The sequence below is a fragment of the Magnolia sinica genome, chromosome 18 (genome assembly GCF_029962835.1).
Source record: "Magnolia sinica isolate HGM2019 chromosome 18, MsV1, whole genome shotgun sequence".
Lineage (NCBI taxonomy): Eukaryota > Viridiplantae > Streptophyta > Magnoliopsida > Magnoliales > Magnoliaceae > Magnolia > Magnolia sinica.
The window spans coordinates 20,921,794-20,941,226 of record NC_080590.1 but is presented as its reverse complement, the minus strand read 5'-3'; the positions used below and the strand labels follow the sequence as shown (position 1 = coordinate 20,941,226).

Below are 19,433 nucleotides of genomic sequence, written 5' to 3'. Positions count from 1 at the left end.
AAATTTTAAAAATAAACTTTTTAATGTAAGGTGTTATTTTGAATCACCTTAGGACTACTCGGAGAAAAAACTGATGTAAGTATTTTCTTGTTTATCAAAATGTCATGTATGTGTGTTAGAGTCAAGGCCTACAGTGAAAAATAAAAATAAGCTCCTTTCTCTTAGCAATGACTGGGTCAGGAGATTCCTATGATCAAAAGCATACCCAAAACCGTGTTACATGTCAACAGGCAATGATCATAGCCGGAGCATGATCATCCATCAGAGATTTCAAGAAAACCTCATCCAAGGTGGGCCAATCCCCAGATCAATGCCTTGGAGCATTGAATTTCGGGCACTTGTATCTAAAACCATTTAAAAAATTGTAAGTGGGTCATGTGCGGCCCCATAATTCATCTTCGACGGACCTACCATGCGCCACATGGAACGAGAAATTGGTCAATATCAGGTAAAATAATTTAATTGAATCCCAATTACTAAAAACGTAAGGTTAAAAAAGATAGGGATACAGATCTCACAGAAATATCAACTTTTTTTTTTTTTTTTTTAAACACACGGATCCCTACACACTCAGACTATAGTTGGATTTCACCGACTGAGAGTCTAATACCCGAGCAAGAGTAAGGATTCCCGTGAATATTTACTTGATCTAAGAATTCTATACTCTATCAGATGTTTTTAACGGTTGGTTATTACTGTTTTATGTATAATGATCCACTTGAGATTTAAATTTTCTTCATTTTTCAGAATATCTGGTAAAATGAGCTGTCAAAATGAATGGACGAAAATACATCAAAGTGGGCCCCACAGTCAGGTATTTCACCCACATCGGTGGACTGCGGATCCACCGACGTCGCGTCCTCCACTGGGAGCGAAAAGCCGTGCGTGGAACGCAGCATTCGCGGGTCTGCTTTTTAGGCTCACGCCCCAACAAAGTAGACTTCCGAGATATTACGGCCATTAATAAGGCATAAGCAAGGTAGTTAGAGAAGATGATGAGCTGGAAAATCCAGTACATTTGGGCCCATCTCTCCACGGTACACGTGGCCAGATGATGTACCCATAGGGTCCACCCATATACTGGGCCCAGCAGATGGATGGACTAGATTTATACATCACCGTGCCACACGTACTGTCGAGAGATGATTGTACCATATTCCGGTTCCTCCGGGCTTAGCATATCGTGTCCGTGTAACCATACCCTAGACCTAAAAATCAGGCCCATCAAAGTTGCTAACTTTTATCTAACCGTCCATTTTTCTTAAACGAGTACGGCCATCCTGATCAGAAGGCTATCCTATCAAAACCAAAAACAAAACTTATTTGATCATCTTACCGTCATATTGGTCGTTATTTATTGGACGGGTAGGAATGAAAAATATCCAATGGTCTCAACAAAAAACTGTCCACAGATCAGAGATACATATTGTTCTACCAATATTTTTTCGGAACGCAAAGTGAAACTGGGTTCCACACTAGGGTCGGTTTATTTGTGTTGATATATTACACGTGTACCATTTATAAGTGCCTGCGTATCAAGCATCATATGTAGCCAGAGTATCAAACTGGTCCCCTCTCTGTAGTCTTCGTTACCCTCATCCCCAGGATGCATAGAGAGAGAGAGAGAGAGAGAGAGAGAGTATTACATGAGGTTTGATTAGATAGGACTGAGATTAGAGAGAAGAAAAAAGAGAAAAAGAAGGAAAGGGAAAGGGCAAAAAAAGGGTGGGGAGAGAGAGAGAGAGGGAGGGAGAGAGAGAGAGAGAGAGTGAGTAAAAGCAGGAATTTGGGTGATGGTGGAAGTGCGGTTGCTGGCTCCATTTGTCTGTAGATTTCTGCTATCGATGTTCTTCTCGAATCCCGGTAATGGTGGAGGAATCACCGTCGAAGGCAAAGGCGGCAGCAGCATCTTCAGCGGCAGCAGCGGGGGCAGCGGCTTCTGGGCGACGACGACGGGTGATGCCAGCAAGGTAGCGATCGCGGTGACGGCCATGGCAGGCCTGGCCTTGGCCGCCACAATCATCTACTCCCGTAGGTAACAATAACAGCATCGCCACCTCCTTCTCAGAAAAAAAATCCAATCCTCTTCCAATCCAAATTCCTGTTACTCGATCTCAATGAAATGAAATCCCTTCGCCGAACCCACACTTCGTCGTCCTCGTCGTCATGGATTCATTTAAGGTCGGTTCTTTATGTTGCCGTCGCACCACCACAGTCATCGTCATCATCTTCCTTACCCGTCCCCGATCGGTGAGTCTCTTTTCCAATCCCTCCCCTTTGATCTACTTCTTATCTTCTTCTGATATTTTCCGTTTTTCACCCTTCAGATCTGGTGTCGTACACACCGTCTTCATTCTGTTGATCAAATGTTTGATAGTTGGGTCTTTTAGTAATATTTTGTGTGTGTATATATATATATATATATATATATATATATATATATATGAAAAACATTATGAAAACTATATCTCAATATGAATCACCTGGGAGGGAGATTGGGTTTTTGCAATTTGGGATCTGTGTCATTTTACAGGATTTGGAATCATATGGGGACTTGAATGTTGTCTAGAATGTATCCTGGCTATCTGGATTTTTCGGATTACTGCCACCTTTGTATGTTTGAGGTTTGAAGTTTGGAACACGCCGTCATGGGGGGCTTTCTGTATGAATTGCTGGTTCTTCAGAAGCTGATCTGAGCTACTTTAGCTTTCCCTGTATTTCGCATGTGTAGGAGATTTATTATTATTATTATTATTATAAATCCTGTTCGATTCTGTTCGATTCTGCCTTATTGAACATTCTACTGCATACTTTTGCTGATCTTTGGTAAATGTCAGTGCATTTTCTCAAATACAGGCTTCCTATCAATTCATGTATGGCCGAGATCGAGTTCTTGTTGCTGGGTCTCCCTCCTCCTCCTCTTCCTCCTCCTCTTCCCTCTCCCTCTCTGTGTTTTTGCAGTCGTTGTCTGTATTTCTTTTTAGTCTAAGCTTTTCTGAAATTTATACACTATTGGGATCAAGTCCCACTTTCTGGGCGTATTTCTCCAAGTACGCTTTGTGGGAATGTAGTTATGGTCAATATTATCTTCCCATAGTTGGGCTGTATTTGTGCAGCGATGATGATGTATAACATTGAGGTCAAGAGGTTACCTTTCATGTCTTTTTTGCCCCCATCTGTTTGGTTGTCTTGTGATCGTTTTGGCACTTTTGTTTCCTGCAAGGGTGTTGGTGAATTTGACATTGTTGTGTTGATGTCCATTTCCTAACTGACAAGTGGTGCTTCTAATGACTGTATCAGAATTTTGCAGTTTCTTTTCTTTTTTTTTTTTGGTTTCATCTAATATTTGCTTTTTATTGACATTTCTAGCTATTGGCTGTTCATAATTGGCCAATTCAGCTATTCATTTATTTATTCTTCAGTTTTGCAGTCTTTATGAGAATCACTCTGATATTGCTTCATAACTTTCAGGGGCAATCTGAAATCTCCATGGTCTCGTAGGAGAAGAAAGCATGCCCTTTCACCTCAACAATGGGAAAGTCTACTTTCACCAGATGGAAAGCTCCGAGATGGAGTGAAGTTTTTGAAGAAAGTTCGCAGTGGAGTGAGTTTCTTTATTATATTTGATCTGTTTGGTTGCAGTTGTTTGAATTTTTTTAATTTTGAATTTCATTGTCCAAATTATGTTGAGGACTGATCACCTAAAGTGAGCTGTGGCTTAACTTGACCCATTTTTAAAAGGGGGAAAATTTTGTAAACAAAAAATCCATGGGCATAGAGAAGGGTCGTACAGTACTTCTGGTTGCAGGTGATCAGTCATCAACTGTGTTTCTTAGGCCTCAACCATTCCCCTTGTTATTATTTTAGTGTTCTTGGAGTTGTCTTCTCATTCATCCTATTTATGATGTAGGGTGTTGACCCAAGCATTAGGCCCGAGGTTTGGCCTTTCCTCCTTGGAGTGTAAGATTTTCTAGCCTCTATAATCTTTGAATTATGCAAGCATCAGGTAGATAGCCTAGCAAATTTGAGTTTCTGCTTATGAGTATATCTGCCTTTGTTTTCTTGCATTTTAAGTAGGTGATGCTAATTCACTTGTATTTCTTTGCTACTGTCTACCGGCTGGAAAAAAAAGGTTTTCCACTCTCTCTAGATACCTTACATGCCTGCACATTATTTTGATTCTCTATCAACGATTGGTTCTTAAACAGTCCTTGAATGTACTGCAAAAGTGCTTAAGAGTTAACTAAGCTGGAAGGGCTTCTAAAATGTATGCGTCCTTTTGGAATATATTTGCTTTTGTTTTTATTATCTCTAACTGTTGTATCTCGGCATCAGTAAGATGTTTAGTAGCAATATTTGCAAGGTTCTCCGTCTTAGATCACATGGAAGAACCTTCCATGTGTCTGTGCGTGTATGTCCTTTTTTTGACAGATGGTGCACATTTTAGTGACAAAAAGGGAAAAAAGAAATACATAAACAGATTGGGATCATGTCCCTACCACGAGAAAAGGGATGGGATTCATTGCCATTCATCATCATCATCATTATCATCTAAGCTTTATACCACCTAATTGGGTTTGGCTGCACGCATCCTTTTCCACCATGCCACTCTATCAAGGGAGTTCATTGCCATTCTTGAGGGAGGGAGGGGGGCCAGTGAAAATTATGAAGCTCTTATCGTCCTGTAAGATTTCACCTATCACCAGGACCTGTATTCCTTGGTAGGAGCTATCGAAGTTTAGCTTTTGCTATCCTTTGTTCCGGAGGACACTTCCATTGTGGTACAATATTTAGATCTTGGATTATAAGCTTCACTCTTCACCACCAAAGCCCACCAGTGAAGCAAGTCCACTGTTGAGGACGCTGATTGCCTCCTACCCCCGCCCGGACGGTAATCCGTCCGGGCAGGGCTCTGTGGGGCCCATCGTGATGTAAGTGTTTTATCCACGCCGTGCATCGCTTTTTTCAGGTTATTTTAAGGTATGATTCTAAAAATGAGGTAGGTCCACAACCCCAGTGGACCACACCAAAGGAAGCTATAGTGATAATGAAACCTACCGTTGAAACCCTTTTAAGGGCCACCTTGATGTTTTTTTGCCATCCAACCTATTAATAAGGTCATTTAGACGTGGATGAAGTGAAAAAACAAATATCAGCTTGATCTGAGACTTCTCCAGCTCCCAAGAAGTTTTTAATGGTGGACGTTCAATCCCCACTTTGTGGTCCACTTAAGCCTTGGACCTGCCACTCTTTTTTGGATAATATCTTAAAATGATCCGAGAAAAACGATGAACGGTATGAATAAAACTCTTACATCACGGTGGACCCCACAGAGCCCTGCCTGGACGGATTACTGTCCGGGCGGGGGTAGGATGCAATCTGTGTCCCACTGTTGAAATCCCTTGAAATTCAGTTTGGGCCATTGCCCAATTTAATGAGATTTCCTTTGATACAATCGATTAGTTTCTCCATGAGAGTATCTTTCTCGTTGAAGTCTCAGCTCTCCTTCTAGATTTCCCAACACAACTAGTAGGAGCATTCTCCATCACACTCCTTTCTTGGAACAGGCCTCTATCCTAACTAGTTAACGCTGCCTATTCTTTGAGATTCTCCAAAGGATCCCAAGTCCAAACCTTATGCCCCTTTCAATGTTGTTCAAGGTAAGAATCTTGTCTGCTGTCCATAGGCTTCAACCCTGAGGGGCCATGGATACCAAGTAAGGGAACTAGTGGGGAAGCTCTAACCAGTGTTCGAAGTATTGGTATCGCCACAGGTTTCGCTGGCCAGGGATACGGAAACAACATTGATATCGCCGATAATATCGTTGATAATTGGAAATGTGTGGAAACATGGGAAAAGCGGTGGAATTTTCAGCGAAACTTTAGGAGATGATAAAATGTACATATTTGCATATTTAGAAATAAAAAAATTGCAAAAAGAATGCATATATAATAAGTTTCCATTCAACGGGGCCTTAAAAGCATGTGCTATTATAAGAAATCAGTCCAACCTTCCCATTTGGCATATTTAATCATCCAACCATCCATTGATATTGCAAAATATCAACAACACGATATTTCACCATGAAATCATTAACAATTAGAAAGGAAACGAAAGATTGTGGTCTTAATATTGCATGTTACGATGTCGATAATATCAAGATATTATCAATATTATCAATTACAAATTGAACACTACATGCAACCACGTGCCCACGAAAAAAAATTTGAAATAATTTTTTTCTAATAAACAAAATTTTGATGATATCAATATGTTGGCGATATTATTGAAATATCGTCAATACACTTATGATACAAGCATTGCATAGAATTTACATAGTTGAAAATATTGGCGATACATTAGCGATATTGATGCATTGGCAATACAAGCGACACATAGAATTTACATAGTTGAAAATATTGGTGATTACATTAGCGATATTGATACATTGGCGATACATAGCGATACAATGCTAATACTTGAAATTTCTGATACTACCAGTGTTATCGGTATAGCTACATGTGTCATCGGTATTGCTGAGCTGGAGATAGAGATAATATCGGAGATATTTCGATAATATCAGAGATAATTCAAACACTGGCTCTAACATTCATCAACTTTTGAGGGAGAGAGTGAGAGGAAAACTAACTATTACAATGCCATTTCCAAATGCATACATTCCTTCCTTGCCAGCTTGCCAGGATATGAAAACCTCATAAAGACTCCATCATCTGAGAATACTCATCCATTTCACAATTTTGAGATTCCTCAATTCGATGCCCCCAACTATTTTAGCTCCCATGACTTCATAGCAATTTAACTAAGGAATCCTTCTTGGCATTCTCCCTGTAAAGACAAGGGAAGACTTATGTGTCATGAGCATGGTATCATCTCTTATTCATGCAAGTGAGTTTTATTGTAGTTGTATGAACAACACATGCGTGGCCATAAAAACCTTTCTTGATTAGATCCAAAACAAGAACATTACCAATCTTCAGAATTGGTAGATTGTAGGAAACAAGAGGGAAAAAACATCACTATTGTAAATTTGTGCACTTTGGGAAGCAAAGCAGAAGTGATGTCTATAACTAGGGTCATTAGGTGATGGAGTTGCAAAAAACTGGTGTCTTTGAATGAATTGGCAAAGATATTATTTTTGAAAGAAAAAACCTTGCCTATTGTTTTGAGGAAATTAGTCTCTAAGTTATCTTAGTTGTGGTTCTGGTTTTTGGAGAATCATCAGTTAACTTTGTCTGCAAAGTCATTAATACTATGATACTTCAATTTTCCTATTTTCAGCAGATGAGTCTCCCTCATCAGTACTTCCTCTCCATTCATTTACATGTGGTTTAGCATTTCTTCTATTGCTATTATTTCCACTTCCATAGAAAAAAATTCAACACAAATATTATCTAATAAGCCTTTCATGTTTATAAGAGAACACAAAGTACTATGACTAGTGATTCTTGAACTATTGGAAAATTATGATCTCATTTTTGGAAGAAATAGAGAGGGTTAGATCTTTGAGGGCTATGCCTATGTGTAAACAGATCCTCCCAGTTACATACCTAAGAGAAATAGGCTTAGCATATGACTTGGGCCACCAATTCGCTCACATTACTGTTTTGTTGTATTTACATAGTTCTTTCGTGAACTCTGCATATCTTTTGAATTTTGCGTATCATTTTCAAGTACTCTGGTCTCTGCAATTTCTTTTCTTCACATATTTAGCTTTTAGAATTAAAGTTACAATATTTAGTATTGCCCATGGCCTTACATGGAAATCACCTTACTCAGAACTCAGAACCTAAACAGTTCTGGAAGAAATGTTCTTTTCTAAATTTTAATTGATTGTTTATTTTGGCATTCTTATGCACCAACTCCGTGATTGTTCCTTTCTGATTCTTGAAGAATGAGGGGCAAAGCGATTGATCGAGAAACATCTCTTGTTCTTATTATAATTATAAGATTGTGATTTGATCCGTACATTTTTGGTAAAAAGAATAATCTTCTCCTTTGATCCTAATAAAAAATTGGAAAGTGTTCAATTGGAACTTGAAAACATGACTGAATTGGTCCTAGTTACTCTTTGGGAACCGTCTGTAAATTGCTGTGCTTCATGGTTGCCAAGTAGTATTTGGACTTAATCACCAACATTGTTCTTGACTGGGTTGCTCTGTTGTGCAGTTATAGCCTGAAAAGTTCCAAGGCAGAAAGAAATGTTATCAGGATGAAGAAAAGGTACTGTGCACCCAATCCCTGTTATCTTCCACGTAGTCAGTCTGTGGTCTGTACCTGAAGGCAACATGCATGCATGTATTCCTTCATGATTGGTCTAATCGGTGATGCTTGGATTCTTCTAAAGGCCGGAGTACCCAAGTCAGATCCTTTGATCAGGATAAGGGATCCGTCTTCCCTAGGACTTGGAAATCCTGAGCTACTCATTTTTGAGCTCTTAAACCTATTAGTTATTTAGATTGTTTTAGAATTTACTACTTATTTAGCTTGTTTTAGAATTTATAGTAAATCATCCCAGCTATGAAACTGTCTTGTAATATTATTAGGGAAATATTTTAACATGATTATACTAAAGTTGCAACCATCCTTTCCCCAGTCCCTAGCTGTTTCTCAAGAATTTGGATTTAAGAGGATCTGACCCACCCAGTCCTTGCAATACTTGATATCCATACCGGGATACATGGTTTCTAGACAATGGGTCATTGCAGTTTTTTGATAATGTTATCGATCTTATGATCGTATGAGAGGAATCATGAGGTCCTGCTAATCAGCAAACTATGGTTTAAGATCCAGAGTCCAGACCATTGATCTGAGGGCACAAGGATTGCCCAAAAATCAATTTACTAGATTGGGAGACCATATCCTTTGAGTGTCGGACTGCTTTACTTTGAATATAAGCAGTTTGGTATTTCCTCAACCATTTATTGGTTAATTGAAGGGTTCGAATTCCTATGTGGAAGGCATCACCCTGTCCACAGAGCCGTTCTGTTCAAATGGTTTGGATGAACAAACCATGGTCCCGAATGTACAGAATCCTGCATTTCAGCATATTTTTGTGGATGAGCAGGACCCCACAATATTTCCATCTTTATCAGATACTAAGAGAAAATTCCTTTGTATTCATTATACTCCAATGATCTTGAAAGATCATGGCTCCTGTATGTTTGTTATGCAGAAAAGAATATGAAAACCTCAGAAGACAATGTCGGCGACTCTCAAAGCAAAGCAATGAGAGTTTTAAGAAGTCCAAAGAAGTTGGTGGTAGCCAATCCAGAGAGAGCAGCAGTTTTAACCAGAACCCGGATTCTCCTGGTTCCGAAGATGTGGTTAGCGCGAGGCAGTCACTTTCCATGGAAGGAGCAAGCCCAGATAACCTGGAAGTAGATCTCCAAGTGCATGAGGAGGAATCTCATTCCAAGACATTGATGGAAGAAGAAGAAGAAGAAGATAATGAGAGCGGCATCACCTACATTGATGCTTATGCTGCAGATACTGAATCTTCAGGGTTTGAATCCTCAGGTGAAGAATCTGAAAGCACTCAGTTGCTCCGTGCAACTGAAGAGATTGAAGAGAGCAATCCCAAGGTCACCAAGACTGATTCATTCAATGGAAGAAGATTCAAAGTTCACACAGCTGAGGATTTTGCTACATGGCAAAGAATCATTCGCCTTGATGCTGTGCGGGCCAATGCTGAGTGGATCGTCTATTCTCCATCCCAGGCAGGGGTACCGGAGGAAAAGGCACAGGAGTTTGCTGAGGCAGTTGGGTTAAAAGACTATGACCACTTGGATCCATGCAGGATATTCCATGCGGCCCGCTTGGTGGCCATCCTTGAAGCCTATGCCATGTATGACCCTGAAATTGGTTATTGTCAAGGGATGAGCGATCTGCTCTCACCCATAATTGCAGTGATGGAGGAGGACTATGAAGCCTTCTGGTGCTTCGTGGGGTTCATGAGGAAGGCCCGCCACAATTTCAGACTTGATGAAGTGGGGATCAGGAGACAACTTAACACAGTGTCAAAGATCATAAAGTCGAAGGACTCTCATCTCTACAGGCATTTGGAGAAGCTGCAGGCGGAGGACTGCTTCTTCGTGTACAGGATGGTGGTGGTGATGTTCAGGAGAGAGCTGAATTTTGAGCAGACTTTGTGCTTGTGGGAGGTGATGTGGGCGGACCAGGCAGCAATAAGGTCAGGCATTGGGAAGTCTGCATGGGGAAGAATAAGGATGCGGGCCCCACCTACAGAAGACCTGCTGCTGTATGCAATTGCGGCCTCTGTGTTGCAGAGGAGGAAGCTGATCATTGAAAAATACAGCAGCATGGATGAGATCTTAAGGGAGTGCAATAGCATGGCTGGGCAGCTAGATGTATGGAAGCTTCTGGATGATGCCCACGACTTGGTGGTGACCCTCCATGACAAAATATAGATTGGGGCCCACTTCTAAATGGTACTTTCTCATTCTTCGTCATCTTAATCTTATGGGGTTCACCACGTTTCCACAGTGCTTGTAACAATCATTTCTGGGAAACCGTTTCTACAAACTGAATGTGGTGATCGCCAAATGTATTAATTTCAATGCTTTTGTGGTAGTGGGAAAAGCTACGTCGGAGAATTCCTGCTTATAGAGATCTTCTTTGGACCAAAGAGGCTTTTGGAAGTACTAAAAAATGTTACAATTGCCCCCTTTTCTAACTGTTTCCTTTTCATTTTGTCAATATTTATGAACAGTGGGACACGCTGTGACTGGTTAAGATGGCCGAAAATGGGTGGTTGGATCCACAACTCTCGAGTATGGTGCCTTTTCATATCCAGATTGACCATGATTCCGACTAATCAGTGCATGCAAGAACCTTCTCCGCTTAAACATGCATGACTGGACGTGAAAGCAGGGTGCAAATATTGCCCAGCCCACACGCTGTGTGCAAGGCATACCATCTGCACACCACCTCCATGTGCCAGCATGGCAAACAGGTGCAAATATTGAAGCTGCCTGTCTGGTGGGGTGGACGGTGTAGATTTTCTTGCGCAAATATAAAGCTGGTAGACTCAGCAGGTAGGTCATTACGTCAGAAACCATTGGACAGGTTCGAAACATTCTGCCAAGTTTTTCTCAGCCATGATGTTTTTTTTTTTGCCCCGAAATTGTGGCCCTCCAAACAAGTTATCTGACCTGATTCTTGGGTCAGGGCAATTATATATTGGAATTCTGATGAATGGATTGGATCTTGTACCTATATGCCACTGTGGTCCATATGTGGTGGGTACATGAGCTGCCTTACAGGGTACTTCTCGTGTTTTTTTTTTTTTTTTTTTTGAATAGTTATTGGGAGTTGAGGAGATGCACACAAGTAGCAGTCTCTTATTTTTAGGCCAGGATCTGTTTAATCCTGATGCCATTTACATTTAGTAAATGGCACGCCCGATCCAAGTATCATTGGAGCCTATGCTGATTAAATTAGAATCTATAAGTTGATGGGCCACATCTCATGTAGGGGCTTGTGTGTGAAATTGTACAGTTGGGTGTTTGTTGATCAATAGACATTTCCCTGTACTCTTTCATCCTTGAATTTTCTTCATACTCAAGCTAGGAGATTTTCAAGACATGGTCAATTCAAACCCAGGACCATTAACCTCAATTACTGAGCAGAAGGTCCCACTTGGAAAAAACTGAAAACCCAAGTACAATGAGGATATCCTCAATTGACGAGGTAACCCATCTTTGTTTGTGCTGCTATACCGTGCTTCTGAGCCGGTTGCAGTAACGCTGAGATGTTGGGTCAGCCTGAGTTGTAGTTGTTTAGTGCTCAGACCAAATCTTGCTCGTGACTGAGTTTCTTAGAGACCTGGCTCGAATCTTGTCAAGGTTGGATTGGCTGAGTTTCGAGTTAAGTCAGTGAGTTTTAGAACTACAGTGTGCTACCACACCAACACCTGTTGAGTCCGGACTAAGCACACCCCTGTTGAGTCCGGACTAAGTTGTGCTTGTGACTCTGAGTCTTAGAGACTCGGCTCAAAATTTTGTCGAGTTGACTTGGCCACATTTCAAGTCATGAGTCAGTAAGTTCTAGAACTATGGTTGCTACCACGCCTCACTCGAGCGAGAAGCAGCTACTGGCAAGTGCTATTGTATCCCTCACCCAAGCACCTGCAGGTGCCGACATCTCAATCTTCACTCCTCGTGGCCTCATATGCCAGCTATGTTATCTTTCAAACAGTATCATTTCCTGCACATAAGGGCCTGTTTGGGAGAGTAGATTTGGAACCCCCTGGATTTGAAATCCTCCTACTGTGTTTGGCACCCTAGATTGGGAATCAACTTTAATCCAAAAGTAACTGTGTGGTATATTTATAGGGGTTTGAATTTAATTACTAAATCAACTTTAATATCTCTAATTAGTGACATGTGTAATGTTTGACACAATGGTTGTAATAAGCCCACTGAAATATATGCTTTGCCTGAAAACGATGAAATTCCAAGTCTCAGATGGGCCACAAGCACAAGATCATGTCCGAGTGACTAACCAACGATTCTTAACCGTTGATTTACATGGACAATGTTTGGATGGTGCTGATCATCATATTAAAGAAATTAATAGTGATGCAATTGATAATCTAATTCTTTTTGGATATCATTAGTGGGCCATGTAACCAATAGAATAATAGTACGGTGACAAACATGTTACACATGCAACTATTGAAAGGATTTTAGGTGTAATCCAAGCTCTCAATGTGGATTTCAAACCCTCTCTTTGACCGGATTTGAAACCCCCAGTTACTTTATGCTGCCAAAAAACCAATCAGGGGATTTGAAATCCCCTCAAATCCATGGTGCCAAACGACCCCTAAGGGCACTAGGGGAAGTTTCTTTGCTTTTCGGGTAGATAGGGCGTGTTCCTTCTAATCTCAAGCTGGAAAATCCAACTTGATGAAGCTTCGGTTCCCACTGCTGCCCAAACCACAATGCAGATGGTTTCCTAGATGCATAGGAATCCCGTTGATGTTTGATTAAATGAAGAAAACCAACTAGTTAGATTGTGACTGATTTCATTAAGGCTGCAATTAGATGCACAAATCAATGGGCTGTTAACATTCGGTTTTATCAAAGAGGGAATTGAAAAAATTAATGATGTTTCACAGACTTCATAATAAGTTTCCCCAAATTGTGGCTACATTCCCTACAAGTTCAACTTGAAATTAACATAATTGCAGTCTAAAGCTCTGTCTTTCAATACAAATGCTAAGGTAATGAAAATTTGGTTATTTTCATTTTTACTTAAATAATAAGAAACTCAATTCAATGGGAGAGTGCATCCAAATGCACCCTACCAGTTTCCCTTCTTCTATCCTACCAACATGTGCAAGTGAGTATGGAACTTTGGAGTAAGAAATTCTAATTGCAATGAACTTTAAAAAACCAGAAGGTGAGCTGAAATTCTTCCCGACACATGCACCACCACTATATCATAGTTGTAAGTACAGGAAACAAAATCAGTTCCTGTTGATTCGTCTAGTCTACTTTCGTATAGTGTCTAACAGTTAAGGCCAGGCCCAAAATCATAAGGGGCACTAGGAACTGTAAAATCTTTATCACCATCTTGCCACTTTTATCAGGATTGTAGGCTGCTGTCCCAGGAGGAAGGTAGTTACGTTTTGCCTGGATAGTTGAGACATCGATTTCACCAATGTAGTATGTATCCATCATTTCTTTTGCAGATTCGCTGTGGCCCACATCTTCAAAATCGCTTTTTGCATCTTTTCCTGCAAAATATTGGATGGAACTAATGAATGGGATTCACATGATGTGACATGATAAGGAAAGCAAGGTCCAAGAACATGTGATATCAGGAATAGTGCTAGAAAAGGGAGAGGGAGAAATGTAAGATCAAGATCTTTTACCAGTTGCTGCTAGCAAGACCTCAGCACCTCCTGGATGATCCTCCATAAATGGAGTCACATCATAAACCTAAGATGGTAATTAGAGCAGTTGATTAGTGGCTAACATAAATGGGGAGATATTGCAGGCAAAAATATATGGCAGCTATTGTTATAGAGAATCAGAGAGATTGTAATAATTCAAAGTGTTCATCATGACAACAAACTAGACGGAAGCAACCAACTCGATTAGTAATCCTATCCATCTCCATGTATTCATTTATCGAGATCGAATTGTTCATTTTCATCAATTGCAATACTGAAAAGTTAAAAGTTGTGTGTAAATGGGAAAAAAAGGGCGGAAGGAACCGTAAGGATGGAATTAGAACAGCACATAGCATGGATCATTGAATAGTTGACTAGAATAGTAGTTAATTTGAAGTGGGAACTAAGGGAAATTGAGGAAGTGATGCATTCTTCCTTTTCTCATGGGTAGTTAACAGATAAGCTGAGCATGTGGAGATATGCAAGGGCAGCTTTACAGTTTTATTTATTTATTTATTTATTTTTATTTTTTACACACGCGCCCACCCATGCGCACCCCACATAGGCACTCAAACCCATGCCTTCAGTGTTGAAACGTAGTGCATCAACCACTGAGCCATGCATTGAGACCCAGGCAGCTTTATAGTAAAGTAGCTGTTTACTTGTTTAAGCACCCTTCTAATGTTGGGTAGTTCTGTAGTTATGAGCAGAGTCCAAATGGTCATTAAATTCCTATCTACCAGTGCCTTCTTAATAAAATAGGTTATTCTTAATTATAAATATATGATCTGTTGTAACATAAACTAGCCTTATGAATAGGAAAACAAGAACCTTTTTGGAAGGTATTTTTTGGGAAACAAGAAATTTCACTATATTGACTGTTCTGTCTTAAAAAGAAAAAAAAAAAAAAAACCAAGAGCTTTGAGGCATTTTCCTCCAAGGAAACCCTTGTAATACTGTCATTCATCATCATCATCGTCATAACCTTGTCCCAGCTATTTGGGGTCAGCATATGCTTATAATAATGTGTATTAATAATTTACTATAACTAAATGTGTTATTACCACATGAGTTATAACTACATACCGCAAAACTTGACCATCATCTTAGATTTAGGGTGGTGTTTGGGAGTAATTATAGAAGGGGATTGGCTCCACGGCTTGAGTAGAACCCATCATTGCATTGCATTTGGTGCAACTGCATTAGGTGGTGTTTTACTTTACCACTTTCCGACACTGAATCTCAACCAAGGAATTCTTATCCCAATTGAGATTTAAGCACATTCCATCCTTGACTAAGTGAAGAACTTCCAGACACAGCCTTAGTTTGGACTAATCAAGTCTAGAAGTTTTCAGATCCACCAACACATTTCCCTTCCCTTGAATATCTTCCGGCTAGACTACCATGTATGTTCTCCACAATTTTTTATAGGGCGGTGATTCACTCACTGTACTGTGGAATACACTAGTAAGTCAATGCAGACCTTCCAAAGCATGGGAGCCATTGTGGATGGACAACATCCCAAAATTCACACTGCCAAGGATGATCATTGACATCTGACATTCTTAGTGGAATTCCAACCCTCTTCACCATCCATTAGGCAATCACCACTGATTAGGCTGCAAGCGTGATATTCAGGAAGTGATTTACCAATAACCAGGCCCGTGATCTGGATTGAGTCACCACCATTTCAGAAATGGTGAAGAAAGCAGAAAGCAAGCTAGCATTTCTCTTTCAGGAAGAAAATGGTCCTCAACCTGAAGCATTTCACAGTATGCTCAGGTTTTCAGTCTATATAAGCACGCCAGACCCATTGTGGATGGACAACATCCCAAAATTCACACTGGCCAAGGATGATCATTGACATCTGACATTCTTAGTGGAATTCCAAACCTCTTCACCATCCATTAGATGATCACCACTGATTAGGCTGCAAGTGTGATATTTGGGAATTGATTTACCAATAACCAGGCCCGTGATCTGGATTGAGTCACCACCATTTCAGAAATGGTGAAGAAAGCAGAAAGCAAGCTAGCATTTCTCTTTTAGGAAGAAAATGGTCATCAACCTGAAGCATTTCACAGTATGCTCAGGTTTTCAGTCTATATAAGCAAGCCAGACCATTGGTCTCTTCAGCCCCACTGTGGATGGACCATGCCCTGAAAACATCCAGATTGGAAGAATCTACCACAAGTCTTGATGGGTCACTCTTCAGCCAAGTGTGAACCGTTGGTGTATCTCTGTTCTTAACCATCTATACGTCACCCGCAAAATGAAAGCTTAGCATTATCCAATCAACGAGATTGTTTAGGGGATGGTCCCCCAACGGTGGATCACAACAGACCAATGGTCTGAGTAAATTAAAACCATGGGCCCCATTTTTAAAACTGGAAAACCTGAGTATACACATTAGAAAACATTGATATCCTTTCAAATCCGAATCCTACCAAATTTCCCTTCTTGTGAAACAGAACAGATCAAGATTTCATCCACAGATAACTAAAAGAAACAAGATTGAGTCCTTCAGCTGCACAGTTTCTGCATGCGTATGGTCGTGTTCAGCACGGTCCATCTATGCTGATATCCACCAAAAAATGGAGCTTTCATAATCTTTAAAAATGACATCAACAACCCCTAAAAAATATCTTATTTAAATGTTTCGCCAAACATGCTTGTTTCAAATAATTGCTTTTCAGATTTTGAAAAAGTGATTTTACCAAACCAACAAAAGGAGCATATGAGAGTAGCTCTTATTGGAAAAGCTCTTATTGAATTAGAGTAGAAATGACAAATGAGCCCAGTGAATTGAATGGCAAACACTCGGTTCTGATCAAGAGGAAATGGCGAAAATGAATGATGCTTCCAACATTCCTAGCATATCAGTTGCAGATAGTGGACTAAATAGTAATGTAATGGCAATTTGAAGCTCATGAACTGTTGGGGAACTGTGGAAGCACACAAAGAAGAATCAAGCAGATTATTCCAATCGTACAACCAAGTCCAATCACAGACACTCTGAATTTAAGATGGAAAAAACCACGGCACAAAGCGAAAGTAACGCACTATGAAAACAGAAAATTACAAGAGATAGAGATTACCCGATTCAAACAAGCCTCAAATCTCCCCAAGCTATACCCTTTGAAACCCTTAAGAACGAATTTAGAAAATATAGAACACATCTATATTTTCTCAAATCCCGATTACACCCATATATAGCCTCTATGAGAATCACAATCGAAATCGGAAACAAATCCTGCACTTATGCAATTTTGCACGTCTGCTCGATGGCAGTTCAATAGCATCGACAGTCTGTCGATGGCATCGAGAAATCACCAAAACGTTCCAGCAAGAAAACATGGATTTTCTGGATTTTTTCAATACCATCGACAAACTCTGTTGCTTAAAGATTTAAGACATCAACAACATGAACTCAAGAGAAGAAAGAAGCTACAGTTAAAATACTTGCAGTTTAGTAGCCTAACAAATTGCAATTCGATTCGATTTTGAATCCAAACGCACAGAAGTGGAGATGAAATAGAGAAAAGGATTCCGAATACCTTTCCGTGGATTATAAGCCAGCAATCCTTGATTTGATTGTGCTTCGATACATCCTCAAACACATAAATTTTGGGATCCGAAGCCATCTCTGCTCACCGAAGACATGAGATTGCTCCTATGTCAGATTGGAATCCGATTTCATATCCGAAAATCCATCCAAACGAAATCGAAGTTATAACGATTGTAAAACCACATAAAAGATGAGAAAAGAAAAACGAAGAAAGAGAGAGAAGAAGATATCGTTACCAGAATGGGAAATGAGAGCTCCTTCTCCTTTCTCTTCCGAAGCTAGGAGCGAGAGTCTGGCTACTAGTACATCAGGAATCCTCTACAACGCCCGTTTTACGCAGCGCGTGAAACATCAAAATCTGTGGGCCCCACCATATTGGATGTGTAAAACCCGCTCCGTCCATCAGATTGGCTCCTCGATTCTAGTTCCTGGGACCAAAAAAATGGAAGCGGATTGGCTAGTGTACCACACACCAGCAATATAGCTGGTGTATTGACGTCAGCAAGTTCTGTAGGTCCCATCATGATGTATGTGATATATCCAAACCGTCCATCCACTTTGCTAACTCGTCTTAAGACTTGAGACGAAAAATAAGACATATCTAACGATCAAGTGAACCACACTACAAAAAGCAGTAGGGAATTGAACGTCTGCCATTGAAACCCTCTTGGGGTTCACAGAAATTTTGTATCAATATGAAATTTGTTTTTACTCTTCATTCATGTCTTTCGTGACCTTATGAATAGACTGGAAGAAAAATAAACGTTACGGTGGGCCCTATGAAATGTTTAACGGTGAAAATCGTTACCTCGGCTGCTGGTGTGGTCCATTTGATCTTTGGATATGATTCATTTTCTGGATGAACGGTGTGGATATAATAAATACATTATTTTTAGCCATGTAACTTTAATCCACTTTGAACCGTTGGTACAACTCCGAGATCGAGGAGCATCAGCGCTCGTCTTTGCACGACACGTGCATACACCAGCTGCCAATCTGCTTCCCAAAAAAACCGCCAAATCAATAACGCGGGTGGGCCACACCACGAAGAACAATAGGGACGGGATGTCAACCGTAAGTTTGTGTGTGGGGCCACCATGGCGTGTATCTTTCATCAAACCCGTTAAATCAGATCTAACTCATTAGAACGAAGTGAAAATGATAAAATAAGCCTTATATAAAACTCAGGCGGGCTACGCCGCGTGAACTTATTGGTTTAAGGAGCTATTTTTATATTTTAACTATTGGTGTGGCCTATCGAATTCTTTTTATCTGTCTGATATTATATATATACCGTTGAAGTAAGGGTATAGGCTGATGGACGGAGTGGATTTAAATATATAACATAGTGGGCCCGTAGAACTTGAGTGTTTTATACGCTGCCTTAAATAGGTGCCGTTGACGATTCGAATTCGGTCACTTTCAAATGTACACGGTTTGGCTTGTTACCCAACACCGACCAGTTAGCTGGCGTTGCAATGATTTGGGTGTTTTATCCACGTAGGCCGTCTATTTTCACTCTCATTTTAGGGCACGAGCTCAAAATTGAAGCGGATGCAAAGCTCAAGTGGACCGCGTCACCAGGGACAATGGCGATAACGAGGTCTACCATTGAAACTTTCTAGAGCCCACAGTGGCAATAACGAGGTCTACTATTGAAACTTTCTAGTGCCCACAGCAATTCTTATTTGTCATCCAACCTATTTATAAGGTCTTGCAAACGTTCACTAAGATAACAAAAATATATTGATAATAAACTTTTGAGGTCTTGTTGTCCCCTAAAAGTTTTCAACCAGTAAGTATTTAATCCCACTGTTTCCTATGGTCTGGCCCACTTGATCTTTGGCCTTGACGAATCCACTTCCTCCCAAGGGAGATATAAAATTTCCAAATTTCTGATTGGAGGGATACTGATTACACGGTAAC

General features: G+C 40.3%; 2 protein-coding genes across 6 annotated transcripts; one reads left to right on the top strand and one right to left on the bottom strand.

Annotated features, from left to right (window-relative positions):
- Window positions 1-1,605: 1,605 nt before the first annotated feature.
- On the top strand, window positions 1,606-10,714 carry LOC131233402 (rab GTPase-activating protein 22-like). 3 transcript variants are annotated; one of them, XM_058230092.1, is made up of 6 exons: window positions 1,612-1,725; window positions 1,758-2,035; window positions 3,472-3,604; window positions 3,911-3,960; window positions 8,188-8,241; window positions 9,194-10,449. In XM_058230092.1, exons 2-6 carry the CDS (start codon window positions 1,794-1,796, stop codon window positions 10,446-10,448), a joined length of 1,734 nt encoding a protein of 577 aa, XP_058086075.1. In that variant the 5' UTR covers window positions 1,612-1,725; window positions 1,758-1,793; the 3' UTR covers window position 10,449. The 3 variants fall into 3 exon arrangements, with proteins under 3 accessions (XP_058086074.1, XP_058086075.1, XP_058086076.1); XM_058230091.1 differs by having other exon boundaries at window positions 1,606-2,035; window positions 9,194-10,714; XM_058230093.1 differs by lacking the exon at window positions 1,612-1,725 and having other exon boundaries at window positions 1,883-2,250.
- Window positions 10,715-13,384: 2,670 nt separating this feature from the next.
- LOC131233404 (cytochrome b5-like) lies at window positions 13,385-17,810 on the bottom strand. Of its 3 annotated transcripts, none has more exons than XM_058230097.1 (4): window positions 17,745-17,810; window positions 17,497-17,593; window positions 13,919-13,985; window positions 13,385-13,780 (listed from the first exon to the last, which is right to left on the bottom strand). In XM_058230097.1, the coding sequence occupies exons 2-4, from the start codon at window positions 17,581-17,583 to the stop codon at window positions 13,530-13,532; spliced, it is 405 nt and encodes a 134-aa protein (XP_058086080.1). In that variant the 5' UTR covers window positions 17,584-17,593; window positions 17,745-17,810; the 3' UTR covers window positions 13,385-13,529. The 3 variants fall into 3 exon arrangements, with proteins under 3 accessions (XP_058086080.1, XP_058086082.1, XP_058086081.1); XM_058230099.1 differs by having other exon boundaries at window positions 17,497-17,585; window positions 17,744-17,804; XM_058230098.1 differs by having other exon boundaries at window positions 17,497-17,612; window positions 17,744-17,767.
- Window positions 17,811-19,433: the final 1,623 nt, after the last annotated feature.